We start from the raw sequence: 27,943 nt of genomic DNA, 5'->3' as shown, positions 1-27,943 counted from the left end.
TACTTATCGGCACTCCTTATTGCCCTACGGGATATCGGTTAGATAATAGGCCGTAGAAGAGTCTCCTCTAGAACGCTAGCTCTATACTAGTCCTGGAACTATCCTATCGTCTTCCACTAATCGATCCACGCCTACTACTTAGTAGTATTATCCGGGTTATATATATAATAGCTATTAATTACCGTTAACTAGGCTTACCCACCGGGGGGGGCACCGTCTAACTCTATAGATATACAAAGTAAGCGAAAGCCGTGCTTCGAAGTCTTTATTTTATAAGGGTTTACTTATATATTTTCTCTTACTTTATCTATATTCTAATTATTTTTATCTATAATCTAATTATTTTTTTTTCCCTTAAATCTTTACCTAGGAAACATATCTAATAAAAAACAAAAGGATAACTTATTTCTATCGCCTCCCGTTTACCTTATCCCTTTTAGGTTATACTAACAGGGTATAACTACGTACTAGATATAGGACCCCTAGATAAAACGATTAATATTACTATAACCTATCTCCCCTTTCTTTTATTTATCTATCTCTTTTTCTTTTCTTTCGTCTCGCTCTTATATCTTCCTATATCCCTCTTACTGCTATATAACGTATAGATAAACGACTACGCGGCCTTATATAGATAAAAATACTACTAGTAATTAAATTAAGTTCCCCTCTATTAACCCCCCCTTTAAAGACTTTAAGTCCTAGTCCTAATACTATTTCTAAAGATTCCTCTATATATAAATTACCGCCTCTGCCTCTAAACTTTAATCGCCCCGTAGGTTAGCATTACGATACTAAATAATTAGTTATTTTATTAGTATTATAGCCCACGCAGCCGGAACGATTATCCACTATATAATCGCCTACTCTATAATTAAAAGAGTCCTTATAATCTAAAGAACCGTCGTAATTAGGAGAGGGAGAGTCGTCCACACAGCTAAACGGATCTACTCCTTAGTCGGATCCACTATCTCTACGCCCTCGGTTAAGGGTATAGACCGCTAAACGAATAGGGACCGGTAAGCCCCCTATTCGAAGGCTTATGCCATAGAAACGACGTCCGTAAACATAAACGAAGAAGCGGGTTAACCGTTAGACTATAAGGAAGACTCTAATAAAGACAGCGAAGAAAATACTAAAATAAGTAAAAAAGGCCACCTCTTAGATAGTACGGCGCAGGCCTAGGAGTAAGAGTATGTTTTTCTTTTTCCTTCTTTTATTTCCTTACTAATAAATAGAGTATAGGTCTAATCAAGATACGTTAATCTTAGCGATAGTTCGATCTTTTAATTCCCCGATTATCTTTTACGAGGCTTATCCGAGAGGTAATCCAGGATACGAGTAAGAGGATAGACCTACGAGTATACGTAACGGTAATAGGGGCACTTTAAGAAGCGGCAGAGACTTAGCTTATAACGATATTCTAATATACTTAAATAGCAGCGATTTATACGAATAGGATTATAGTCACGGAGAAGGATATAAAATATATCAGGGATATATTAGCTTATTATAATATTATTCTATAATAACCCTCCCCCCCTGCTAGTAAGAAATACAGTACTTAATAAGTACTGTATTTCTTAGCCGAATAGAGGGGTCGGGTTAACTATCTGCATAATAGTCTTGACATACTCTATATCCTCGGCCTTAATAGTGACCCTCTTAGTATAGAATACCGCCTTTTAAGATACTAGTTATTATTAGTTAATTAATTACTATTTCCTTATTACGTTAATTTATTAGACTTACTAGTAAAGAGTATTATTAGCCACTATTCGGCTAATTCTTAGACCGCTAGGATAGCGTCCCGCTGCTAGCGTATATATAGCCTAAAGTCCTGCGAAATCTCCTTTACTAGGCGTATAAAGGGGGCACGGGGAATTAGAAGTTACTCTGACTTCTAATATCTACGGATCTCCCGTAATACGACGGCTATAGCATAGTTAGTATATATACTAAATTAGTAAATAGGTTAGTTTACTTACTACCGGGCTTATTACGGCGCTTTTTCTTTATAGCCGTAACTGGCTGCTTCCTAGTAGCCCGATAAGCTAAGCCCTTCTTAGGCGCCCTTCTACTAGTAGCCTTACTAGCCGGAAAATAAGGTGTGCCCTTAGGGCGAGTGCTGGCGCGACTATAATAAGTTAGTAAAATACTGATTATATAGGTTCTAGACGAAGACTTATAGTGGTATAGTAGCGGTAATAGTGGTGGTGGTGGGTAATAATAATAATAGTGGTAATAGTAGTGATAATAATAATGGTAATAGTGGTGATAATAGCGGCGTAAATTAATATTATATTATAGAAGTTAATAATAGTCTAAATAAAGTTAGTATTGCCTTTATTTAGCTATAGAATAAAAAAAATAAAGACGTTATTGGCTTCTTAGACTATTATTTGCTTAGAGGAAGATACTATTAGATATAATAAAGGAGGTTTATTTAGGTAGCTTATAGAAAATAATAGTATAAAGGCAGGAATAAAGGCAGGTACGGTTACTATTATTCCTTCCTTAATTAACACTATTATCAGATTTCTTTTATATTTCTTTAATATTTACTACCTCTCTTTACGATCAGGACTATAATTAACGAGTATTATTTATAAAGCTTTACTCTTTATTTAATACTAGTTTAGATTTTACTTCTTTTAGCTTATTAGATATAGTACTTAATATAGTACTTAATACCTATATACGGCGGCTCTACTAGGCCGCCCCACTATTATCCGCTTTAGGCCTGCCTAATTAAACCCAGAACCTTTATTAGGCGGCCTAGGAAAGTCTTAGAGTCCTAATAGGTAGTCCCGCTCTCGCCCAGAAGAACCCAGGGGCTTAAATGGGCACCTAATAGGAACTGCTGGTTCCTCTGGGGCCGAGCGGGGTAACCTATTAGAACTCCAAGACTTTCGTGGGCCGCCCAGTAAAGACCCCGGCTTCTAGTGGGCAGGCCTACTAGAACCCCTCGATCCAATTGGGGCCCGTTCAAACGGGCAGGGCCCTAATGGGTTAGGTCCACTTTTTCGTTTGGGCGCCCAAACGGCGGTTCAAATGGGTTTTGCCCAAGCCTAACTGCGGATACAGGAAGCATGGCCACGTACGAGGTAAGAAAAAGTTATCCATGAGATACTCTGCGAAGCCGAACACGTCGGACCGCATGTGTTCCATGCTGTCGCCGATACTTTCCAGATCGTCTAAAGGTATCTGGATGGATCGGAAAAAGGCTTGCAGGAATAGATCCCGAGACGCATCGGAAAGAGCATATTCATACGTGAGCCGGATCAGCCGAGGGTGGTTGTAGGTGGTGTCATCAGCTGGGGAGGCGTCACCAGTGTCGAAGTGGCCGACGATTTGGTAGAATTTCTGGTGTGCAAGACTTCGCCGGCTTTCCGATAATAGCTGCGTGGGCCCGGAAACCAAGATATCCTCGAGGGATGACATTGTGTCTGTGAGTGAAAGAGGGCGAAATGAGGCGTCTCCCATGTGAGCCGAGCTTTTGGCATAATCGAGATGGCGCGCTTTTAGCCAGAGCCGAGAGGGACTTGTTGTCGCATGCAGCGTTTTGACGACATGACGAACTGATACGACCGAATGAATCGATTGAGGGCGGTACGAATACTTTCTTAATCGGTTGATGTGTTGAAGCAGTTGACCCTTTTTTCTTCACAGTGGACCGACCCTTCGAGCAGGCATGGGGATACGCTAACCGGAAGATAGTTATTCCTTAACCGTTAGCGGCCTGTGCTATTTTTTCGTGGCCAGTCCAACAATCTGAGCCGAAGATGGCCCAAGTGAGCAAATCCCTTACAAAACACGAGTTGCGGGTTTGTCCAAGCCAGACGCCCGGCTGCACGAGATGCATTGAGACAACAGACCGTGCCACCGACCATCTCAGCACCTGTTTTATTAAGCTAACAGTATGATTATTTTATATTTAATAGAAATTTACAACAGCATGCGGCGCCATGCGTCAATGTTGTTGTCGCCTACGATGGCGGCGACCACCAACCAACCATAACTCCCCAGACACGACTCCACAGCCTTGCCCAAGTATCCCAGCTCCTCGTCGCCAATTCTAGGAAACTCGATGGGTCTCCTCGTCACCTCCGAAAACAGCCATCCGAAGTCCCAGGCGTCTCCATCGCCGCCACGATCAACCACCGCCACGGCCCTCAGCAACAGCAGATCTGACATGGACGCGCTCGATGATTCCGGCGCCGATCTCGATAAAGTTAACTCGGACTCGGAAGCCTTGGGATGCGTCGAACGCGATCTTGCCGTCAGATTCGATGCTGAAGTTGAGGGCATCGGCCAGAACTCGCTCCAGGACCTCGTTGATGACGGCCCTGGGACCCGCAATGTCGACATCCTCGGTCTTCTACGGCGAGGAATGGGCGGTGCAGGCGGCGCCCCCAACTAGGATGAGTTGGCGACGGAGTTCTCGTCGGACCAGGCGGGTGGTGGCCCGGAAGCACTCGATGAGTGCCTCGCGGACCGGCGAGGCGATGACCATGTTGGGACTCGGCATGTTTCAGAGGTGGGAGACGAGGAGGTTCGATAGAGTTGTCTAACGGGTCACCGTGTCAGCACAGCATGACCAGCATATCCCAATCTCGTCCTGTGCACTTACGACGAGTGCTGGTGAGAATACTTGAGCAAGGCTGGCCCCCGTGGAGGTCCGATGCAGGTTTGGTTGATTTCTATGTTCGGGCATTGTCAGCTTACTGGTTCAGCGTGGCTCAGGATGTTGATCGGGGGATAAGGGTCGCATACGAGAAAGGTAACAGAATTAAAGAAAAAGAAAAATGCTTCGATGCATCTATTTCACTGTCAGCTCCATCCACTTCAGAGAGGGGACGAGCAAGGACATGCGGAGTTTCAAAACTATTGACGCGGAGGAGAAACGAAAATCAGAGGAGAGAGAGAAGATCAGACAAGACCGCCATATCTAAGTGTATCCATTGCTGACCGAGTCTAAAGTCTTCATGCCAAGTGCTATCCATGCATGGCAAGATATATACATCCAGCCTTCCGCCCAGAACATAACACATGTAGACAGGAGTCACAGGACTGAACCGTGGCTTCCCAGTTGGAGGGGTCTTTCTCTCCGTCAGCCAACTAAGCCTCGGGTAGTTCAACATCAACCACCCAAGGCAGTTGAAACCCCTCCAACCCGTCCGACTCCCCCTGAATAGCGGCATTGACGAAAAGCGTCTGCTCGCCCGCCTGCAGGGGTAGGCAATCGCCAGCGCAGTGGCTCGTCATGCAAGCTCGTTGGTTTCTATACCCTTCGAGTCTCTGCCTCTTTTCGTCCTCCACCGCTTTCGAATCCCATTTACCGGCCTTGAGACCTGCTAAATTTTCAATCGTCGCCGACTTTCCGTTATCGATGTGGGTAAAGTGCGACGGCCAGCCGTCGTCTGCTTTCCCCCCGTGCTTCCTTTCGCGCCAGGTTACCAGCCTGGCACCCCAGCCTTCGTGGATATGTCCGAAGCAGTGCAGACGGGGCCTCGATCTCTCGACAGCGGCGAAGAGGCCTTGGCTCCCTCCGCGTACAGCATCCTGTGCACGGTCGAGAATGCCGTGGGGTGGGCCATGGGTAATAACCACGTCGGTCCCCTCTTGGATGGACCAGTCGTGGCCGTCTGAATCCGATGGCATCTGTGAGGGGACGTACTGGAAGCCCCAGCCGGCGCTCTTCGATGGCGTGTAAGGACTCGCAAAGACGGTCAACTTGGCCCCGTTGGCGAGCTTGAACGTGTGGGTGCCCTCGCCTAGCAACACAATCCCCGAGTCTTTAACTTCCGAAAACAGGCGTTCTGCTTCGCCGAACGTGCCGAATTCGCGTTCCATGGCCGCTTTGTCTGCCGAGTTCTCGCTGGACATGGAAGACGACGAGCTTTTCAGGATCCGCTTGAACGCGGGAGTGTCGAGCGTGAAATCATGGTTGCCGGGCGATGACTAACTTGAGTGGCGCGTCGATATCCCGTAAAAGCTGTAGAGAGCGCTTGAACTCGTCGAGTTTGGACTCCTCCGTGAGATCGCCGCAGTGGATAGCGACGTCGGCGGACATGAGGGGCTTGAGTCCGTCGGGGAATTCGTCACCGTGGGTGTCTGAGACGATTAAGAAGCGAGTTTTGATTTTCGGGCTGGAATTTGTCGTGGAAGCCATGGTCTGCGGGAGGAGTGTGAAATTAAATCCTAGGCGTTGAGCTTGTTGATTTTTCCAAGTCTGCGACTCTGCTTTTATATCTCAATACGAATGCTAAGCCTGATGACTCGGTCTTGCAGCCACAATGATCACGGTTGAGCTTATTGAGATAAACTTCGTCGCGCTAATCCATGGATTTTGAATATGCGCATCTTTAGATAAGTCGAAAGCCAGTTAACATGGCAAAAGTACTAAGTATTGTAGAAGGCACGCTGGCGTAGACCTTTCATGTCGGGCAGGACGGCAGGTTACAGGTCTTTTTTGAAAAAAAAAAAAAAAAAAAAAAAAGGTTTTGAGGCTTTCTCCAAGTTAATCTGAGGCTTGAAATGAGATGGAGTTTGTTTCGACGGTTTAACTTCCGACGAGGCATTGGCCACCCGGCCCGTTGTGACGAAGATGGAAACGAGCCATTGGGTGTTGTTGATCTATCTACCTACCTACCTACGAAGTAGATTGTAAATTCCAGGCTCTGCCAGACTAGATACCTAGTCGGACAGGGCAGTCCTCTGACCTGCGTATTAAACGGATGCAGTGGCTTAGCCAAAAGAAAACCGACGGATTCAACTTGTTTAGTTTTAACGCATGTATTAGGAGGTGGCGGATTGTCCAGAAACTAGAACGCGTCGGAATTTCTGTTCAGTGACCATTCGGTACCTCTGTTTCGATACCACAGCCATCGGAGACTGCCCAGCCCGAGGCGAATACAACAGCTTCAACAATTTCAGCTACCGAGCGTTATAATCAAATAGTTATAATCTGTTCATTCAGCCCATCAAGTCGTTGCGTGAACGTCACAACACTGTATGCGACACTCTCCCTTGGCACGAGTCGCCACACATGTTAGGCCGGCCGAGTCGAGTTGATCCAAAAGATGAGTGGTCAAGCCAGGGCCAGATGAAATGTCCATCTACGAAGTTTCCTCCACGGAACAAATGTTGCTGGTATTACCACTGCTAAATCTCTGGGAATCCAGAATGATCTAGAAATGGAGTCTGCGCCTTTTTTGCAACGCCTTCCCCGTACCAAGTACAGCTAGTTGGCTTTAGGTACAGTGGCTGTACCTTGCTGATATGACCTTGGTCTTACCTGCGCCGGTGATATACGAAGGACGAGCAAGTTCAAACTCTACGTACCCCGCGTTCCGATAACCATGCCAGAACCACACTAGAAGCGAACCCTAAATTCATGCGGGAGATCGCCCAACCATTCGCCTTATTAAACCCCCGAACGAATGAGCTCCCCCCCAAAGTCCCAGGACCCCGCTTAGCAGGTCCCCACACAATAGCCGCTCTCCACGCCCGCCCCCTTTACCTTCCCTTCCTGTCTTTAGGCGCCACTGGTAATTGGAGGGAGAATACGGATTACGGGATTCCGACGAGCGAGTCAGTGACATGGAAACCCGTTCATCCTGGTCCCCCTTGGATCGTGCGAACAAAAGTTGGCGCTTATGTGAGGACAGAAGAGCCAGGAGATACCAGGCATCGCCGGTATTTACTAAAAAGCGATACGAATAAAAGTGCCGACGCGGTTTTTCACCAGGTCATCTGCCACCTCTGCATATGTACACACCTACATAATGCGTCTGCCATCCTTATACGTACTTGTTACGTTCAAGACAACATGCGGCCGAGTGAGCATCCCAACGCAGGATTGATCAGGTCGATCCCTTTTTCCCGCCCTGTCTCGATTTAAAAGAACCCCATGTCCTCTTATCCATCTTTTCCCCCCTCTTACCCCCGTCGGAGCCTATTTTCTCGTCTCACCACCAACTGCTCCTCGATATCCGTCCCCGGTCGATGTATCTGTCATCATAAGCCAACTTCAGTCATGGGCTTAAGAGAATTTATCAAAAAGCGGCCCCTTCGGCAGAACGACAGTGTGAAGACAAATGCGGCCGAGCTCACCTTTAGGGCCTCCCTCTTCCCCCTGATGCTGGTCACCGTGCTCTTCTTCCTCTGGGGGTTTTCCTACGGTACGCCCCATGTCCGGTCCGACGGTCCCTTCGCTACCTTCCCATTGCCCCTTTGCTAATCATGAAATGAGGTCACCAGGTCTATTGGATACTCTCAACAAGCATTTCCAGAATGTTTTGGACATAACACGAGCTCGGTCGGCCGGGCTCCAGGCCGCCTATTTTGGGTAAGTTTTTCCTTTAAATTTTAATTAATTTTCGTCTTATTTTCACCCATTCCTGGCCGCACGACTTGGGGACCAGTACTCCACCATCGGATCGGGCCGCTGAGGACGAGGTGGGGTTGACCCGCCTTTGCCGATCTTGGCCTCTGGGAAGCCGGGAACTCCACCTGGCTATGACTTTAGAACGAAAGGAAAAAAAAAAAAAAAAAAAATCAAAGGAATGAGGAAGACGGGACAGGATGGACCAAAGAATGGTGGAGACTTGGGAGAGAATAATAAGAAAAAAAAAAAATAGATAGAGATACAGACGAGGGAGAGCCAGACTAACCTGCCCAGTGCCTACCCCCTCGCCTCCATCGGCCACGCAGCATGGATTCTCCGCAACTGGGGCTACAAAGCCACCTTCATCTGGGGCCTCTTCCTCTACGGCCTGGGTGCTGTTCTCGCCATTCCTGCCATCAAAGCCGAATCCTTCGGAGGCTTCTGCGCCGCCATCTTCGTCATTGGCAACGGCCTGGGCTCCCTCGAGACCGCCGCGAACCCCTATATCGCCGTCTGCGGCCCGCCCAAGTACTCCGAGGTCCGCATCAACGTCGCCCAGGCCTTCAACGGCATCGGCACCGTCGTCGCCCCCGTCATGGGGTCCTACGTCTTCTTCAACTTCTCCGACCAGCGCGCCCTGGAGAACGTCCAGTGGGTCTACATCGCCATCGCCGTCTTCGTCTGGGCCCTCGCTGTCGTCTTCTGGATCGCCGCCATACCCGAAATCACCGATGCAGATATGGCTTTCCAGGCCCAAGAGGCCAGCGCCGCCTTTGACCATAAGCCATTCACGAAGCAGTACCATCTCTTCCACGCAGCCTGGGCCCAGTTTTGCTACACCGGCGCCCAGGTTGCCATCGCGAGGTAAATACTCACGAATGCCTTTGATGTCATTAACCTACCCTCGAATTGCCACTGACTTTCGGGTGGGGAGATAGCTTCTTCATCAACTACGTATCCGAGTCGATGCCCCAGGCAGGTGATGATGTGGGATCGCAACTCTTCGCCGGTGCCCAGGCCGCCTTTACAGTTGGCCGCTTTGTCGGCTCCGCCTTGATGCACTACCTCGTCAGGCCACGCATCGTGTTGCTTGGCTTCTTGGCCGGCTGTATCATCTTCATCGCCCCGGCCATCCGCCACACCGGTGTCCCTGGCGTCGTCATGCTCTACTTCGTTCTCTTCTTCGAGTCCGTCTGCTTCCCCACCATTGTCGCCCTGGGCATGCGCGGTCTCGGCCGGCACAACAAGCGCGGGAGTGGTTATATTATTGCCGGTAAGCCCTGCAGCGCGTCCACCGCCTCCTTCCATTTCTTTCTTCGTTTCTTTCTTTCTTTCTTTCTTTCCTTCTTTCCTGACAGGAAATGATGTCAGGTGTGGTGGGCGGTGCCGCCGTCCCCCCTCTCCTCGGTGCAGTCGCCGACTTACACGGGGACATGGGCATTTCCATGGTCGTGCCCTTGGCCTTCTTCGTCGCGGCCTGGACGTACCCTCTCGCCGTGAACTTTTATCCCCGCTACCGCGCTGTCGCCGATGCTTTCACAGCCACCGAGGTCGGCCTACGCGATGGAATCGACGAGTCGGGGAAGGCTTCTGAACCCGACCCTGAACCAGGCAAAGGCCTTGAGGTGGAGAATCGCGAGACGACGACGCCAAAGAACGAGTCCTCTGCCGCTCAATAGGAAGAAGGATGGTTGCGCCCAGAGTACGTTGTACGCTGCAGCCTGCATGGTGTAGTGTAAATGAACGACGGCCAATTCGAACGAGGAAAGACCACATGGAGCCCCATCTTTTATTTACTCGCATGACGAAGTTGGCGACGGCTCGCTCGGTGGGTCCCGTAATAGGATGCATGGTTTGGATTGAGCTGAGCATGGCGACGTCCTTCGGCTCGGATTTTGGCGTTCGCCTCGCCCTGGGACTGCGCCCCCGCTATCGGTTTCCATGCAACGTTGGGGGCTGGTTTGCGGAATTCAACCTGCGATAAGGTGCCCACGCTTCGATGCACAACTCACCTTCGAGGCTACGATCCTGTGAAGTCCTCAAGGCCTTTGCCTATTCTTCAACCATCAGGTGAGCACAGGGGCAGGAGTCCAAACGACCGGCGTTAAGGGCGTTATGTTGGAGATGTGAGATGGTTTGATGGTTTTGCTTAGACGCGTTTGAATGGGGGCACGGGGCGTGGGAGAATGTGTTGAAACTCGAAGGGATGGGTCTGCCAAGCCTTCCAAGGACAGTACATATATAGGCAGCCACTGTACGTTGTACTGTACCATCGTTCCTCGGAGCAGGAACTCCGCGTGGAGGCCCAAGGCCACGGAGGACTAGGTACGTTGTACATAGCCTGGCAAATGCAAAGGCACCCGACCTGAAAGTACCTCAATGCAATTACCCCTCTTCTTCTGTAATGTCCAGCGACGACACGGACGACCGACGACACGGACGACCGACGACACGGACGACCGACGACACGGACGACCGACGACACGGACGACCGACGACACGGACGACCGACGACACGGACAACTCCCTCCTAGGGAGCATCGTCGTCAGATTCGACAAGCCACCGCAAATAGGCTTCTACCCCCAGCACCTAGAGCTACTACGTCGCCCCACTATGTACCCGATGAAGACGTCCGCCCTGGGTTCCCTGCTAGGCGGGCACTTGGACCCAGGTTCAATTCCAAGTTCACGTCCCGGTGCGCCCATCTCAAGGTCCCTTTTAGGGAATTCGAGTAATGATACGACGGTCGATCGTAGCAAGGACAGCAAGGCAGAATCCGTCATTTCTTTTTAAGAGGATTGCTCTGCCGCGGCCTTATAGCAGCTCTCACCTGTGCGGCCTCGTTTGCTACGTGCGTGCATTCTGCCACGTCGTGCTTGTGGTCGTCGACATCTTCTTTAACCACGGCGTCTCTCACTCTTTGAGAAGAAGGAAAGCAAGAGAACGAAGAATACGTCGCCGTTGGCTACGATGTTCGTAACGTCATTTTAAGTTGATTAACTTTTCTGTGCCCCAGGGTCTCGGTCCACAATGCACTCCCACTGGGCTAGCCAAACCGACTGCAAGGCGCCGTTGAGACAGACAACATGGCTTCCGGCCTGGGCTGTAGAGAACTGATCGACGACCCCGAGGTGACATGTACGTTGAAAGCATTTGGGTCGCTCAAGTACCTCTGGGGAAAGCTCCGAGTGCCCGAGTCACCTGGCAGCCTGGCTCGACATGCTGCTCCCTTGTCATTTTTACCGGCTAAACTGACGATACGAAACACTGTCACACACCATAGCCTCGGCCATCTTCGAAACGCTGTCAACAGCAGCTCCCAAAGAGCTACAGCTGTGGTATTCGCATAACAATAACCGACCGCGATCTGGATGTGGTGGCATGCAACTTGATAATGCTTTTGGTTGCCCTAGTCGTCGAAAACATGGACGAGGCAGCACGTTGACTGCATGATTCATATCTGGTACTCGGTCCTGTTACGCAGAGAAGACTTTGACTTTGTTCAAAAGAATTCGTCTTCTCATCGTGCGTGAAGGCCGGGAGGAAAGCGCCTACCAGTTGCCATGCAAAAACATGGACCTTCGGAGACGGATCCTTGAAACTGGTCTTGGAGAAGTTATCGTGGGCTCACAGCCACTGCCGATACATATAGAAAGCTCTTCTACTTCTTCGGCGCCACCCTCAGAAAATTCCTGGCTCGGATCTCGAGGATACGGCTCTCCACTTTCCACCTGGACGCTTGTCACCTTCCCCGTCACCTTCAAAGCGAGACCTTTCGCCGGATCGAAGTGAGGAACACGTTCGAGGAGTACCGTAACGTTGGACAGATGCTAACACCTCACCAGGTGTCCAATATTTCCGATGCGAATTGGCTGGGTATTCAACGCACGTTGGCACTCATGGTGCCCTTGCTTCAGCCTCTGTCCGAAAACCCGCGTGCGACTTTGGTCACACTATTCTATGATGCGATTGACATGACCGTGACCATGTAAGATAGACTCCTAGGCGATGGTATGATGGAACTGATTCACAAGTACATGCCAGTTCACGGACCTCAAGTTCCGGTTTGCATTCATGATCCAGGGCCCTTGAAAGCTGTGCTGGCCCAGGACTTGCTCAAAGGTCACGATCCGATTATCGACAGCTAAGTACTGTGCCTAGGATATGTCTAATTCAATCGTATCGTACATTCGAGGCTGATTCAAGGGTCTGGTATGGATATGAAAAATGAAACAGATATGCGAACAATCATTTCACCTTGGCTGCCTTGATTGCGAACGCCATCGTCGAAAACTTGCATCAGCCCATGAGCAGACGACAGTGGAGTGGACGAGAGCTTACTAACTACTAGTGTACGAATAAGGGGGAGCGAATCCCTTTCAATGTGTCACGACGGCCTTAGGTAATCGCATGCACGTGACGTCATTGAAAACCTTTTAGCCCCAACCCCAATATTACGAAGTACAATGTACGTGGCCCCAATTTTTTCCCAGCCTCCTAGCTAAGTACCTATCCTGGTCTCAGGGACCGTATGGATACGATTGATCGTTTTTCTGTGTAACTGTCGGGTGACAACGCATCAAGTTTCGTATACGGAGTGCGTACTCGGTAGGAGAAGTACATATTGGGGTGGCTGGATCGTTGCATTTCCAGCCTCTGACCTTTCCCACGACGATCTACCTACACGGGTCCGCGGGTCGGCGGTCCACTCACTACCAGCCACCCCCATAGCATGGATAAATGACAAACGTCTTCAAGTCCGTCTCCCGTAGGTATTCCATTACTTCGTTTGCTTCCCTTTTCCCCCCTTCGCTCCCAAGCCGACCACCGCGCGCAGTCCATCCGCTTGTCGCAGGATAATTTTTTCTGCCCCAAGCCATCAAGACACGAAGAGTGGTCCAGAATAAGCTGCACCTGTGGCTGTTCCAGAGTTGGTCACGGTAATCGACCATGGCGCTTCCGCAAGCCCACCTGTATTCCGACATGGAAGAAAACGGAATCCGCCTTACCGCACGGCAGTCGAGAGAAAGTGGAAAGACGGTCGGTCGGTACCGGCGGGATCGCTCCTCACCGACGCACAATGGCCGCGACGATGAGCCACAGAGCCCCAACTCGGACTTTGTCATCCAGGACGCCGTGGTAGCCAAAGCGCCCCACGGCCACCAGGCCACGCGCCATGAAGGCCAGCAGCGATCGGTACCTACGCAGTCCCAAGCGGCAGCCTACCCGAGCCCGCTGTCTCACGACGAATTCGACGACGCGGCCCACGGACGGTCGGCCGGCGTACCCAGACGTCGCGTGGCAAGACATTCCCGTCGCGCGTCGGGATCCATGGACCCGGCCATTGCGCCTCCCGAACCGGGACCCCCGCCCCCTCCGAGCAAGAACACATCATCGCCACCTCGGGGGCCGCCGACATCCTACCACGACGCGACGTCGGGGCAAGACATGTCGTGGGCGCGAAACGCTCCGAAACGGGGTCCAACGGCGGCAGCGGCGTCCGGCGGCGCCGCCATCGACCGGATCGGCAGCCCCACCATCGCGAAGACGGTGCTCCAACCGCTCGACGTCAAGATCCGCGAGTACCAGTCCCTGATGGACGAGGCGCAGCTCCAGATGAACCAGCTCGACGACGAGCTGCGCGCGATGCAGGAGCGGAGGCGGCAGGCCGAGGAGCGGTACGTCGAGGCCAAGGCCAAGCATGACGAATACGAGCGGCGCCACGCCGACGTCGACAGGGCGCTGCGGGGGGACTTTCAGCAGCGTTTGCAGCAGCAGCAGCAGCAGCAGCAGCAGATGCAGATGCATGATATGCAACAGGAGCAGTACTATGAGCCAGCCCAGTCGCACCACCAGCCGCTGGGACCCAGTTCTTCCTGGAACAACATGCCGCGACCGCCCAGTGTGGACAGCTTTGATGATCGGCCTAGAACGGGACATAGTTTTGGGAAGAATAAGCCCAAGGGTCGGAGTCGGTTTCGCCTTAGCTTCTTTCAGTAGCTTTGTCTTGGATCCATGCTTTACGAGAAATTGTACGAAACTAATAATGTCATTAGCACTATATGTATAGATTAGATGGTGATTTGGTAAAGATTGGTGTCTTGGTCCTGATGAGTATGGAGTCTGGAGGATACGGTCGGGCTAGGCGTGGATTGTGATTATGTAACTTTGCCCTGTACCTATACACTACTGGTTTGGAATACTTCGTATTATACGAGCAAGTCTAGTGCATCACAGTGTTAATGTTCCAAACCGTTCGTACTCGGTATGTGCGGAATACAAGGAAGAAATCTACCTACGTAGGTATCTACTTCTTTAAACCCCAAGGAACCAATTAGATAGGCCGGAAGCCATATAATAGGAATGCTTCTTTGTAGGTACCGTTGGAATACTTGTGTTCCCGCCCCTAACTGCGATACAAGCAGCAAGCCTCCGACATGGACTCGTCGAGGTTCATTGTGACAACGTAACACCGTGTGAGACATTGCTCTTCGCACACTGTCGTGCACGTCCCTCCTGACAAGTCCCTTGGCTTTTGTTCGTCTCCTTGGCCTCCCTCGTCCGTCTCCTTGGACCAACTCATCTCATTCTCCGCCATCATCAACCTCATCGCCAGCCCCAATCAACCGCATCACGAGTCCACGCACAAAAACCTCAATCATCATGTCGGTTCAGGATTCTCGTCTCGATAGCCAGCTGGCGCAGGATCGGCCCCATCGTCTTTCTGTCCCCGAACCAGTACTTACCCAGCAGCCCAGCCGACACCAAGGAATGGGTATGCTCTATGCCCGCTGCGACGCGACTTGACGTGCCAGAGCTTGAGCTTCTTGCTGATTTGGACGGCATACAGAGCTTCAGAAGCCTTCACAGAGCACCTCGGATGAGCCAGAGCTGAAGCTGAGGGGCGGCCGCAATGGCGAAATGTGTCCTGGGCGCTTTTGCTTCATCATTCCCTGCCCGCTTCCTTGCAACTTTTGCGTCTTCCCGTGTCCCTGCTGATGCCCCCAATCGACTTTGGGGCGGGGGAAGGACTTTATCTGACGACGCTTCCATATCAGTTGCATTCGAGTCGACGGATTATGCGGACTTGACCGACTCTTTGTACGTATTCTTGTCTGTTCTTGTCCCTGGGTCTGTGACGTCATTTATGCCACGTACGTCTCTTCACTTGAAATTGGTCATTTTTTCGGTGATCGAGTTGTTGAATTGTAACAATGGAAGTCGAACATGGAGGCCACGTCTGGTGACAGCCCTTGAAGTTAATGGGGCTGGGATATTCTCGCGGCGGAAAGAAACGACGAACTGTATAGATACGAATGTTACGAAGTACCTATCGTACATTCTTGACAATAACCCGACTATCTTCCTGCCCAGGCCGCCAGCGGGAGTGTCACGAGTCCTGGCTGGCTCCGATACTCGGTGTGGAGTAATAAGAGTACTTCGTATGTGATCAGATTTATCGGTATGTGCATGAGACTGAGAGTTTTTACAGTGTTAAAGAGTGCCCCTCTGTCAATGGCAATTGAAGGAAAACAAAAGCCCCTTTTTCAAACCCTCATCAACACCAAACACCAAAATCCATATCGTCCTGCGCCTCTCGTACATTGTTCATTTTCCTACCACTCGTCGCGCTTCATTCTCTCCTCCAGATACATAACGTCCTCCCATGTCCACATCTTCCACGGCAACCAAGGGCCGAGCTTCTTAGCCTCGGAATTGGGGCTGTACGATGCAGACTGTGACTCAATGACACGCCTCTTCGTCTCCTTGGCTACTCTACCCGTCCAGAACTCAGGGATGTTCGATAGGTACAACTCCCGAAGTTCGGGCAGAAAGAGCACGTCGTTAACGCAGTAGCGCTCGAGGTCGGGAGGAAGGGGCCTCTCGTTGAAGACTTCGAACGAACCGCCGTGGCATGGGCTGAACATGGCTTTTCCCCTCTCCTTGGCAGCCACCCAGGCCATCTGGTCCTCCGACGAGGCTCTGGAGTCGTGCTCAATGCAGCGGCTCAGCCCGTTGACGAAGCTTCGAGGGCGATAGGGGCAACGAGACGCGAGCTCCATAAGCTGCACGTCCTCGACACCCTGGAGCTCGACCCCAAAATGTGCGTAGAGTGCATCCGAGTCGTTCCGGAGGTCGAAAAACACTTTGATGATGGTGGGCGATTCGAACACGGACTTGAGAGTGGCCCCGCGAGACGACTTGGTGGTGAAGGCCGCCGACTGCATTGTGTGGACGTCCACGAGGAAGACATGCTGCGCCGGCGGCACGTAGATGGAAATGAGCGAGATACTCCCGTACCGAGAGAGGTTGACGCCTTCCAGGTCAACGTACAAGTACGGCGTGTCTACGTCGGCGATGTTGTGGATTGTTCCCAGGAGATCCGCGACCGATTCTTCGGACGCCACGAGGCTTGAAGTCACTCCTTGATGGCTCATCGTGATCTTGAGATGGTCCGATGGTAGAAGGTATGGTAAAGATGCAACTGACACGGAACCTATGTGGTTTTGTCAGGAAAGAAGGGACTGACACGAAACAGATTGAGACCTCGGCCATGGGCCGACAATGCATTCTTTTATATTCACTGTCGGGCAATTTAAACGTTGTGGCAGAAAGCCCCTTTTCAATAACAAAGTGCAGTGGCTTGTTCCCAACTCATTGGCGTTGGCAACTTGACCTTGTGACCGCCGGTGTTGCCACCACCTAACAGAGTTGCAGAGGCTTTTCAATTCTGCACAAGACCTTTGCGCCTCGTTCCAACAGGCAGAGTTCTGCGTGGCGTCCCTCATTCATACAGGAAACAGAACGGTGACTCGCCGATGGTATCCATCAGCTCTCTGAATGTGCGCGGCTCTCCCAGCGGCGCAATATCCATGACATCGTCGAGGGTAAGCTCATCACTGGGGGGTCTGTTGTACATTGTTGCCGTTCCGGAAATGTTCTGCATTTCTCCCATGTTAGTCCGTCCGCCATGTTTCGTTCCAATGCCACATGCATTCAGGCATGGATGGGCCATTCAGTGCTCCACTGGGATAGGAAAAACGGACCTGTCTGTTCTCCCAATCAAGGTTCTGCCAGATGAAATAAAGTCTGTCCACTTGTCCATGGTGGAGATAGAATGCCGGCTCCAAGGGAGACCAGTTAAAATCACCGCCCGGATCGCCACCTACCCAGCAGTCAGGAGATCAGCCCTCAAACGCTTAAACACGAGAAGGTTCAATGTTGGCGACAGCGCGACTTACCAATGGCAAAGTGTCCGCCTCCGTGGATAGCCATTCCCAGACCGATTGCTTCCGGGTACCTCGTATCTCCCTGCATCAGTGCCTGGAAACTCTCGACATCTGTGCTGTCAAGGAGAACATCCGTTGTGTTTCTGTGGGTCGTCCATTCTGACGCGATGGGCGTGTTCAAGTCACGACGGATACACCGTGGGTTATATCGATACGGATCCGGGCCGGATCCGGGACCCAGGTTGACGGTCCGGTTGGAGAAGGGGCCCTCGATGAGGCACCCGCCACCCGAGCCAGGAGGCATGCCGAAGAAGCCGCCGCCGCTCGGGACATACTCGCCGTTGCTTCCAAGCGAGGTGGGCGAACCGTCAAAAAGAGGGGACGATTCAACGTCGTGAGCGTCGAAGCCCCAGTTCCAGTAGGGGAAGGGACCTGGTGGGTGTTGTTTCAGCGATCAAAATTCTTGGAAAAAAAAAAAAAAAAGGTGCCGGCGCGGAGAACGAACCCTCATAAGCACATTCGGTCCTGAGGGCTTCCTCATACGCCCAGACAAAGTATCGATGGAATAGGAGGAATGAACCCGAGAAATGCACGTAGTTGCTGAGCTGGTGGTGCAGGACGCCAAAGTCATCGAAGCGGGACCTTGCGCCCGGGAGGTCGGGGTTCAAGCTCTCGGTGTCCATTAGACAGTTGACGGCTCGCACAAAGTCGATCCGGTCGGGACCGGGGATGTCTCGCCTGCAGTCTCAGTGTTAGTTGTAGCGTTCGAAGTGTGCGAGTTAATCGGCACTGGACCTAAAAGACCGTGTCATACCATTCCTTGCGAATCCTGACATTCTGCTGAGTACAACCTTCGGTCTTGTTCTCCAAGCGAGCCCACGCGTTATCGTAGGCCTCTTGGCTCAGATCGAGAAGGACCTGGCCCGAGTCGATATCTTCCTGGGCATACTGGCCGGCCGACAGGCCAGCGAGGCCAAGGAGGAGAAGTGACCGGAGCTCCATGATGCAGACGACGGAAAATGGGAGAATTTCTGAAATCGAGTCGATCACAGCACAGCCTTACGGGGAGCAAGAGTGGAATTCCTCGACCATGACAGCGGGACTGGTCCTTAATAACTCAATTGCTGGGCATATCATGGTTCCCAGATCCCCTCTTTCCCTCCTCCCCCGTCGGCCCCTCCCCTAAGCGGACTGCCGGGTTCTCTCTCTGGCCGGGAGACGAAGCCCCGCGCAGACATATTGGTGCTGCAACTGGATGGATTCGGCGTGCATGTTTTACGTGGGAGTGAACCATACATTGCATGCGATTAGTAAGTGGCATTCGACTTACGGTAGATAGGATAACCGGTGCCCACCTGCCGATATACGTTGTATTAGGAAAGACGCGGAGATATAGGCCCCGGCTAATACAACGTACTCTCCGTAGTAGGTGGGCCTAAAGGCTTAATGGCGGTAGCTGTAGGCCTTTTCTAGTATAGGCAGAGGGTGACATACAACGTACATGAGCCAGGGCTCGCTTCTCGCTTTTCTTGCAGTTTCGGCGTACGAAGTAGATTGCCCGCCCCATTCGACCTGCGCGAGGGGTTCAGGGGTTGACGCGATTTAAGTGCCTAAAATGGTCGGCAGTACGATCTACAGAGCCACTTAGGTCAGAGTGATTATGCGTCGCACGAATACGTTTTTCGAAGGGATAACGCGACCATAAGGATTATAGCACGTGTTGCAGTCCGCTTTGCTCGACTTCAGCTGGTCGGGGACCGAACGGATAAAGAGCGTTTTCACTTGGTGGCTGCATGTGGTCAGAATGGGGCCAACCCGAATAATCGAATCCGACGTCGCTTGTTATTCTTCTGTTTGGGTCGACGAATTATTTTCAAGCCGTCGAGGGCAATAATGCTACATAACCCCCCCACACGGGCGAGAACAAACCACACATTTGAGGATAACTTCGACTGCATGTACAGCTGCTGCCGCACGTTGTATGTACCACAGTACCAGTAGCTGATGGCTGCCCCCAAAATGGCCGTTGCCGGCCGGAGTTTTCTAATTTAAGAGGGCAACACAAAATAAAAGCGATTAAGGCGTCTAGGACTCTAGTCTTCCCTGCATACTTTAGAAGTTCGGTCAAGGCTGAAGAGGATGCAACCCAAAGACATTGGCCCTCTTTTACCTACCCCTACCTGACGAGCCCTCTTCTTATATATCCCCCGTGGCGCCACCTCGTTTCTGTTGCCTTAGCCTAGTAACTTTGGGGCGACAATCGCAAGCCGCGACTAGAGACAACACCACATATCTTCGGGGGCTCGCCATATCAGGAACGCCGGCGGCCGAACGCGGTGCGTAGCCTGCGACGCTGGGACTAATAGCGATATCCCGCCGTCTAGACTCTGGCCATACGCCGCTCCAGACCTTAATGGCGTTACTATAGATCCAATCCACGATTCCAAGGTCAAGTCGTCGCGTCTATACTCGGCGAACGGGCACGAAGTAGTTGACCGAAACGGACCCCCGCACACCGTGGACCTGGACCGCGGCGGCCGGGTATCCCCGTTTCCCCCCCGGGCCATAGAGCCACTCCGTGTCTTGGCCGCAAAAAGTTCGGCGAGAGCTGACCATCAGAGCCTAGACAATTCGGTCGTACCTACTAGCAACTCTATTATGATAGAAAGGAAACTTTCCCTACTATACAGCGTAATTGGCATAAATGAAGAGCTATGTCTCGGGAATTTAATTAGGTTTCGGCGTTCTCTTGCAAATCTCGTCTGTGGGCCTCCCACATAAAAACCAGGAATAGAATTCTGATTAGTCAATTCCACGTAGGTACGAAGTACAGCAACAAGTATCATGTCATTCTAGCTTCTGATTCGGACTGCCCTGGTTCTTGGGTCTGTGATAAACATCAATGCAATTATGTGTTGCAAGCGCTGTTGGGCCCGATGGATCGCTTCACTTCGAAGTACGGCGTTCTTACCTAGTAGAGACACACGTAGAGACACAATTGGCGCTGCCTTAATACATAGGTACAAGGGGTTAGTCGACGCCGGTTTTCCTTGAGAAGTCACGTTGCGGGTGACACACGTGTAGTTGTACCTAGAACTTACAAGGCCACGGCACTAGTCTAAGTACTCAACCCTCTTCGATTTTAAGCGAACACGACCTGACCAATCCACTATGTATAAGGTACGCTGTACCTATGTATACATAGGAAGTAAGCTGTAGGCATGAATGTGCTCTGGCGACATGCGACCAAGGGGACAGAGCGAGCTGCACCTATAACGGCACCAATCAAGACAGGCTTATGAGGAATGATTTCTGCCCTGACCTGTAGCTAGGCTATTATCGACTAGATCCCGCTCTTGGACCTGATAACGGCCAGTGCTTCCATCCTTTACGATCTTTACGATGTAAGTACCTACATTGTACTTGTACTTCGTGCGAATGATATCATGTCATGGGCTGGGGCGGTGATTGTGGCTGCTGTGATGCGGATGGACTGGATAACTGAGTGGCCGGACATCTATAAGCTTCCACAGGATATCGGATCCGGGTTATCATATCTGCCGGGCGCAGGGTAACTGTATCGGACCTCTGCGCCCGGTGCCGGAAGCAGGGAAACGTCGGTGAGGATACAGGGAAATGTTTATTAGGATAGATAGAAGTTATATAAGTAAGGGTACCTCAAACGGATCGTATTTATATAGGAAAGTCCCTGTTTATAAGTACCTCCACTCGACCCTATAGGGGATCGAGTAGCTAATAGTTCCTTATAATTAACTAGTCCCCTTACGTAACTTCTGCTAGGCTACTCCTAATCTTATATAGTAGCAACTAATACTACTGCTTTTTAGAGCTCTGGATAGCTTTACGATTCTGCCTTCTTTTTAAGCTTAACGAAGCTCTTCTTTTTTTTAAGCCTATTTAGGCCTCTCTTTTTAAGCTTTTCAGCTCCGATTTTAACCGCCCGCTAGCCCACGAGCCGCCGGCGTTAAGCAGAACAATCTTTAACCTCTTTTATAGCCTAGCGGCTCTGTTTTTAAGCCTATCGCCAGCTCGCCTTTTTAACGGCTTAAGCTTTAGCTACGTTAATAGCTCGCTTTTCAGCTTAAGCGTTAATTCGTTAATTCGTTAATAACCGGCTATGCCCTCCTTTAAGGCAGCTATAACTATTCACCTCCTTCCCTTTTAAGCCTTTTATACTAATTTTCTGCCTATAAGCCCTCCCTTCTTCTAGGCTCTACCGTCCATTTTCCTTTTTCCCCTTCTTTAATCTCTTTTTGCCACGATTTTTTGCCTTTTTAGGCCTGCCTATAATATCCGAAAATAACTACCTCGCCTCCTTTAAGGTGCCTCCCCTCGAGGGCAGGAATAACTACGCCGAATAGACCGTGTTTGCCTAACGCAGGGCTAAGGCCGCCAGCCTCTTCGATTATATTTAGGGGAATAAGATCGTTAAAGATAACCCTCTAACTATAAAAGACTGCTTTATCTACCCTAGTTAGACCGCCGAGTCCGCCGCTATAACCGCCGAGTTAAGGAGAGCCGAAGTAAGGAAGGCCGGCGACTCTAAGGCTAAAGATACTAACCTCGGGCCGCCCGATATATAGCTATCTATAGTAAATTAGACTACTAAGTCTGCTATCCACGGGCGTGAGCTTAAGACCCGTAGGAAAGCCCGTATATTTATCCTCTCTCTCCTAACCTCGCCCCTTTAACGGGAGGTAGAAGATATTGTATAACCCTAGGATATAATCCAGACCCTTAGGAAGTATATACCCTCTAAGAACGAGATCCAGGTCACGATAATTAAGCAGGCCTCGACCCTAAAGCTATAAGATTTTAGGTGTATAGCCGATTACCTCGCTAGACATAAAGACTTCCGTTAGATCCTCGCTGCCGCCGGCGATAGGACCTATAGCAATAGCATTATAGCCACTAACATCGTTAAGGGCCTTACCGGGGCCTATAACCGTTTTAAAGACTAATAGAATTTCTACCTTAACTAGCAGGTCGATAATAACGTTAACCTTTTACTTCTAACTAATCGACTTATAAAAGAGGAGGAGACTATTAAGTAACGCCGGAGCTCCTTTAGCCGCGGGGGTTTTTATAGTAATAGATCCCATAATAACAACGGCGGCAATAATAACGGCGGCAATAATAACGGCGGTAATAACAACGGCGGTAATAATAACGGCGGAAATAATAACGGTAAGGCTTAGGCTAACGCCGCTTAGGACGATCGGAATAATAATAATAACGGCCAGGACCCTTATATAACGCCGGGCTACCCTAGGCCTAATACACACGGCACTAACTAATACTAGCACCGTAACAGTAATCAAGGAAATAATAATAGCGGCCGCGGCTAAGGCTATAGCCGTAGTGGAAATTAATTTAACGGCAACCGCTCTTCTAGCTCTTCCTCTAATAACAGTAATAGCTCTAATAGCAGTTCCGGCGGAAATCACGCCTATAATGCCTCCACCGTAGGCACCGCTAAGGTCTTTAAGGACCTCGAAAAGCAGATAGAAAACAGCGGCATTTTTATTAGTTTTATAGCCTTAAAGGCTTCTTTTAAGCAGCTTAATAAACTATTTAATATATAGGCTCATGGCACCCCTTTTAAAGGTATTAACGATTTATCGGAATATCACGACTATGCCAAAACACCAGACTAGAATAATACTATTATAGCCCCGGGCCCTCTTACGGGCCCTGCTCTAGGCCTATCGCTGGCTCCGGAACCCTAGTTCGCTTATAATAGTACTATTATATAGTATATAGCCCCGGGGCCGGCTATCTATTTAGACTATATCTACAAAGGTAATAAAGCTAAATGCCCGGCTTATTATAGCCGCTGGCTTTAGGATTCCGGCGCCTCCCTTTATTCTATTAGGAATTTTAACGCTTTTATTTACCACTTCCTTATTCCGGAGGACCTTAATTTTACTATTATCACGGCTAGTAGGACTATTAAGCCCGTATATAGGGGCATTACTAGGGCCGTTCTTTAAGGTCCTAATAGGACCAAAAAGGTAATCCTCCTCCGCTGGACTATCCTTATCCCGGGCCTCTATATTAACATTATATCCGGCGAAATAATATACGTAAACGGCGGATACTTAGAACGCAACGTTATATTTAATAAGGATAGTAAAGGTATCGCCACTATTAACGTCTATAAGCGTGGCTTCTTCTTAAGCCAGCCTAGCGACCCGGCTACCGTCTTTTCTATTAAGACTAGCTCCGTGATATCCCTCTAACTGCTGCCGGCCACGTAGGCTAAACCGGAGCCGGCGCCTTTACCGCCTCCAGCTCCCACTCCTACCGGGGCCGGGCCCTCCCAGGCCCAGATTTAGTCCCGTCTTTAGTACTAACGGCTCGGTCATATTAATTACCCCGATCTTCGGAAGACCCTTTAACTAACGTTACCCTCGTATAGCGTTAACTATAAGCGGCTTTATAGCTAGCCCTACGTAGTTTATAACCTCTCCTATAGTCTCCGTTATAGTGCTAAGGACCCTAGGCCCCGGGCCGCCCGTGCCGGCGAGGTTTAACACGTCGATATCTTCGATATTAAGCCATAGGCCGCCTCCGGCTACCGCTACGGCCTCCCTATTATTAACGACGCTACCCGGAAGAAAGGCCTTTTAACCTCTAAGATTAAGGCTAATCTAGCCCGCCTACTACTAAACGCCCTGCTTAACCATACCAACCGATAGGGCCAGCCTGTTCGTTATATATATTCCGATAACGCCGGGGAATTCCTTAGTAACGTACTCCGTTAACTGCCTTAAGCTTAAGGCACCTCCTTTTCTATAAGCCCGCCCTACGGTTACGAGCAAAACAGCGTAGCCGAACGCGCTATCCGAGCTATCTTAGATAAGGGGAGGAAGATCGCTATAGGCGGTGATATCCCGCCCTTCCTTTAGGATAAAGTCACCCAGGCCGTAGTATATATTAGTAACGTCTCGGCGTCCTCTATAGTTAAGGGTAAGACGCCTTATTAGGCCTATTACGACGATTTAGCCCCCGGCTATAATAATGAGCCTCCTATCCACTATCTACGGACCCTAGGCTGCTAAGCCTTTATTTATATCCCTCCTAAAAAAAGGGTCCGCTTATATAAGCTTAAAGCCCGTGCTAAAAAGGGTATCTTAGTGGGATTTAAATGGGAGTACCTGTATCGAGTCTAGATTCCTACCGGACTAATTCACGAGCCTAAGGGCCGCCTTATTATTAGTAGCCAGGTCGTTTTTCACGAAGACCTTTATGATAACGGTAACCCCTCGGAGCCTAAGCCGGTCTCTATTCGCAGCCAGCCACCCGGTAACTTCCGGTATAGCCTATCAGAATCCTCCTAGCATAACCCCGGCTCTTAAGTTAAACGCCCGCTGGCCACGCCTCCGGGCCCGTCCTTTTTTATAGTATATGATATTATATATAATACGGAATAATCCACCGGCGTTACGGTAAGTTCGGGCCTACGTAACGACCCCCTTATCGCCGGCTAGCATAACCTGCCTTACCTTATAGTATAATAATAATAATTTAACCTAGAGCCTATTATTAACCTAACAGAATATAACGCCTCCTTTAACGCTATCTTTACTATAATTCCTAAGCCACCTCCCGGTATAGACCCTTCCGAAATACGCTGCCTATATAATACTAATAATAATAATAAGAACGCCCCCTCCGCCGCCGATAATAGCGGCACCTACTAGACTATGCCTAACCTAAAGAGCGTAGCCGAAGCTCGCCGCCTTCCCGATTAGCCCTCCTGGCAGGAGGCTATCTTTAATAAAATCCTTAGCCTAATTAGCTATAGTGCCCTCTTATTTAAGCCTCTTTCTAAGCAACGAGGCTGCTGGCTAACTATAAAGATTATAATAAAATATAAAAAGAAGAATAGTCTACTAGAAAAGAGGAAGGCTCGCGTTATTACCCGTGGTTTTTAGTAACGCTATGGTATCGATTATTATAACACTTACGCCTCCACTATTAAGGCCGCCTTATAGCGTATTATTATCGCCCTTGTAGTAATTAACGGATAGCCTATACGCTAGCTTAACGTTATTAAAGCTTACCTTCACGGTGACCTCGATAAAAAGGTTTATATAAAGTAATTTATAATACTGCCCGAGTTCTTTAAGGACCCACGATATTAGCACCTAGCTCCTAAGCTCGGATAGAGGCCCTCCTATATTATACGCCTCCGAAAAGCCCTATACGGATTAAAGCAGGGCGGCTACTAGTGGTAGTAACGCCTTTATAAGGAACTCGCCCTTTTTAGATATAAGCCTCTAATTTCTAACCCGGCCATCTATCGCAACGCCTCCATAGGCGTTATCGTCTCCACGTATATCGACAACTTCCTAATTATAGGCCCGCCTACGGCCTTATCCCTCCTTTTTAATTAGCTAGCCGGCCGCCTAGATATTATAGATCTAGGTAATACCGATTACTTCCTTAGAGTCCGGATTTAATAAAGCAGTAACTATTATTCTATTACTATCTCGTAAAACGCCTATATCGCCGAAGCCCTCGAGTAACTCTATTTTAACGGTATACGCCCGGCCATAACGCCGATAGATCCTAACCACCTCGCCGCCGCCGTGGGTCATTAACCCGGCGATTCGGACTCCCCTTTAGACCCCACGTAATACACGTTATATCGTTAAATTATCGGTAAACTGCTTTATCCTGCCTGCCTTACACGCCTAGATATTATCTACGCCGCCTCTTTTTAGGGCCGCTTTAGCTATACGCCCTCTGCCTACCACCTTATAGGCGTTAAAAGGATCCTACGATACCTTTATAGCAACTAATCCGACGGCCTTATATACCATTAATCGGCTAACTATTAATAATAACACAGTAACCGCCTTGGCCTATTCAGCGCCTCCGATTTAAGCTTTACCGACGCCGAGGGCGCTAAATCCACTACTAGATAGGTCTTTTTTATAGCCGGAGGTCCCGTCGCCTAGTCTTCTAAACGCCAGGCCCGTGTTATAAAATCTATACCCGAGGCCGAGTTCTACGCCCTTAGCAACGCCGTTTAAACCGCCTAATAGATCCGCTACCTGCTACGCGAGCTAGGCGAAAAGCTAGACGCTATTCCCATCAAAGTCGATAATACTAGGGCTATCGCTAAGTCCTAATAATCCTATCGTAGTAAGTTTACCCTGCTTAACCACGCCTATATCTTTAACGCCGTGGATTATAAGGAAGTCTAAATTAAGTATATCGATAGCGCCGATAACCCGGCTAATAGATTCACTAAGCCCTTATAACCGGGCCCCTTTGGTTATTTTAAATCTCTGCTCCGGATAGAAAAGATCCCGGCCTGCTCTACTAATTAACTAACTAACTAATCGAGTTAACTATTCTAGCACCACGGATCATAGCTCCGCCATAACTACGCTACGATCCGAAGGGGAGTATAAGCTTCTATAGGATATCGGATCCGGGTTATTATATCTACCGGGCGTAGGGTAACTATATCGGACCTCTACGCCTAGTACCGGAAGCAGGGAAACATCGGTAAGGACGCAGGGAAATATTTATTAGGATAAATAGAAGTTATATAAATAAGGGTACCTTAAACGGATCGTATTTATATAGGAAAGTCCCTGTTTATAAGTACCTCCACTTAACCCCACAGGGGATCGAGTAGCTAACAGTTCCTTATAATTAACTAGTCCCCTTACGTAACTTCTGCTAGGCTGCTCCCAATCTCACAACATCGATAGTACTCGTGCCACGCCCTATTACAAACAGCGTATAACTTAATTATGTAAAATAAGCGATCGATCTGTTGATTTAATTAACTCTATAGAAATCTCTAATCGTAGTGCTAAGTTCCTGCCCTTATTCCTGCGGTAGATCCACTCCCACTTTCGGGCCCGGAATAACCCGCTCCGAACCTACTTTTAGGCCAGCCTATACGATACACTCCCCTAACTAAATAACTATATAATAGTTACTTAGTTAACGTTCTTCATAGGCAGGCGTCTTTTATCGGTATATCCTCTTCTATAACGTCCACGTAGCTTTTATTAAACTTCTCTTCTAGCTCCTCCAGATACTCCGGTAAGATCTCCTCTAGCTTATTTATATAGAGACATCCCTGTATATCCATTACTCCTACCTATTCCCTAAAGCTTATAAACTTCTTTTTAGATAGGGCCTTTATTAATCTATTAGCTATTATATCAGCGCTTATAACGTAGCTAACTTTAATCCGTCTACTCTACTACGCCTCTCGTAACTAGTAGTTATATATATCCACGTGCTATAATCGTGTATTTAATTAAG

General features: G+C 49.5%; 8 protein-coding genes across 8 annotated transcripts; 5 read left to right on the top strand and 3 right to left on the bottom strand.

Annotated features, from left to right (window-relative positions):
* Positions 1–1,903: 1,903 nt before the first annotated feature.
* Positions 1,904–3,637, bottom strand: ACRALDRAFT_1083780 (uncharacterized protein; the record flags this gene model as incomplete). Its single annotated transcript, XM_071019510.1, has 5 exons — positions 3,105–3,637; positions 2,621–2,633; positions 2,569–2,586; positions 1,989–2,137; positions 1,904–1,935 (listed from the first exon to the last, which is right to left on the bottom strand). Exons 1-5 carry the CDS (start codon positions 3,484–3,486, stop codon positions 1,904–1,906), a joined length of 594 nt encoding a protein of 197 aa, XP_070870853.1. The 5' UTR covers positions 3,487–3,637.
* Positions 3,638–4,084: 447 nt separating this feature from the next.
* ACRALDRAFT_1066307 (uncharacterized protein) lies at positions 4,085–4,423 on the top strand (the record flags this gene model as incomplete). The annotated part of the gene is made up of 1 exon (XM_071017321.1): positions 4,085–4,423. A coding segment is annotated over one exon (339 nt), but the record flags the coding sequence as incomplete, so codon positions are not given.
* A 698-nt stretch (positions 4,424–5,121) lies between these two features.
* ACRALDRAFT_1073137 (uncharacterized protein) lies at positions 5,122–6,175 on the bottom strand (the record flags this gene model as incomplete). Its single annotated transcript, XM_071018070.1, has 2 exons — positions 5,122–5,902; positions 5,970–6,175. The coding sequence occupies 2 exons, from the start codon at positions 6,173–6,175 to the stop codon at positions 5,122–5,124; spliced, it is 987 nt and encodes a 328-aa protein (XP_070870851.1).
* Positions 6,176–8,041: 1,866 nt separating this feature from the next.
* On the top strand, positions 8,042–10,809 carry ACRALDRAFT_1053183 (uncharacterized protein; the record flags this gene model as incomplete). Its single annotated transcript, XM_071015767.1, has 5 exons — positions 8,042–8,186; positions 8,266–8,353; positions 8,687–9,256; positions 9,331–9,665; positions 9,764–10,809. The coding sequence occupies 5 exons, from the start codon at positions 8,042–8,044 to the stop codon at positions 10,069–10,071; spliced, it is 1,446 nt and encodes a 481-aa protein (XP_070870850.1). The 3' UTR covers positions 10,072–10,809.
* Positions 10,810–13,073: 2,264 nt separating this feature from the next.
* Positions 13,074–14,710, top strand: ACRALDRAFT_1066306 (uncharacterized protein). Its single transcript, XM_071017320.1, has one exon. The coding sequence runs from the start codon at positions 13,344–13,346 to the stop codon at positions 14,391–14,393; it is 1,050 nt and encodes a 349-aa protein (XP_070870849.1). The 5' UTR covers positions 13,074–13,343; the 3' UTR covers positions 14,394–14,710.
* A 281-nt stretch (positions 14,711–14,991) lies between these two features.
* ACRALDRAFT_1066305 (uncharacterized protein) lies at positions 14,992–15,765 on the top strand. The gene is made up of 2 exons (XM_071017319.1): positions 14,992–15,168; positions 15,244–15,765. Exons 1-2 carry the CDS (start codon positions 15,057–15,059, stop codon positions 15,390–15,392), a joined length of 261 nt encoding a protein of 86 aa, XP_070870848.1. The 5' UTR covers positions 14,992–15,056; the 3' UTR covers positions 15,393–15,765.
* Positions 15,766–16,938: 1,173 nt separating this feature from the next.
* Positions 16,939–18,625, bottom strand: ACRALDRAFT_1083776 (uncharacterized protein; the record flags this gene model as incomplete). Its single annotated transcript, XM_071019509.1, has 5 exons — positions 16,939–17,334; positions 17,441–17,559; positions 17,636–18,055; positions 18,129–18,361; positions 18,438–18,625. The coding sequence occupies 5 exons, from the start codon at positions 18,623–18,625 to the stop codon at positions 17,179–17,181; spliced, it is 1,116 nt and encodes a 371-aa protein (XP_070870847.1). The 3' UTR covers positions 16,939–17,178.
* A 499-nt stretch (positions 18,626–19,124) lies between these two features.
* On the top strand, positions 19,125–21,247 carry ACRALDRAFT_2023355 (uncharacterized protein; the record flags this gene model as incomplete). Its single annotated transcript, XM_071020133.1, has 17 exons — positions 19,125–19,214; positions 19,250–19,277; positions 19,350–19,372; positions 19,427–19,503; positions 19,565–19,581; positions 19,616–19,661; positions 19,743–19,851; positions 19,891–19,959; positions 20,072–20,219; positions 20,359–20,387; positions 20,480–20,508; positions 20,546–20,579; positions 20,679–20,692; positions 20,771–20,796; positions 20,875–20,947; positions 21,000–21,128; positions 21,157–21,247. 17 exons carry the CDS (start codon positions 19,125–19,127, stop codon positions 21,245–21,247), a joined length of 1,032 nt encoding a protein of 343 aa, XP_070870846.1.
* Between the last annotated feature and the right edge of the window lie 6,696 nt (positions 21,248–27,943).

The sequence above is a fragment of the Sodiomyces alcalophilus genome (genome assembly GCF_042370955.1).
Source record: "Sodiomyces alcalophilus JCM 7366 unplaced genomic scaffold ACRALscaffold_11, whole genome shotgun sequence".
NCBI lineage: Eukaryota > Fungi > Ascomycota > Sordariomycetes > Glomerellales > Plectosphaerellaceae > Sodiomyces > Sodiomyces alcalophilus.
The sequence above is the reverse complement of the archived record's forward strand: the minus strand, read 5'-3'. Positions and strand labels throughout refer to the sequence as shown.

What these genes read in the sequence shown, in the direction of transcription:
- ACRALDRAFT_1066306 (XM_071017320.1), top strand. Translation starts at nt 13,344, where the DNA reads ATGGCGCTTCCGCAAGCCCACCTGTATTCCGACATGGAAGAAAACGGA.
- ACRALDRAFT_1066305 (XM_071017319.1), top strand. Translation starts at nt 15,057, where the DNA reads ATGTCGGTTCAGGATTCTCGTCTCGATAGCCAGCTGGCGCAGGATCGG. An exon ending in CAGCCGACACCAAGGAATGG is followed by an intron (nt 15,169 to 15,243) that starts GTATGCTCTATG and finishes GACGGCATACAG; the next exon opens with AGCTTCAGAAGCCTTCACAG.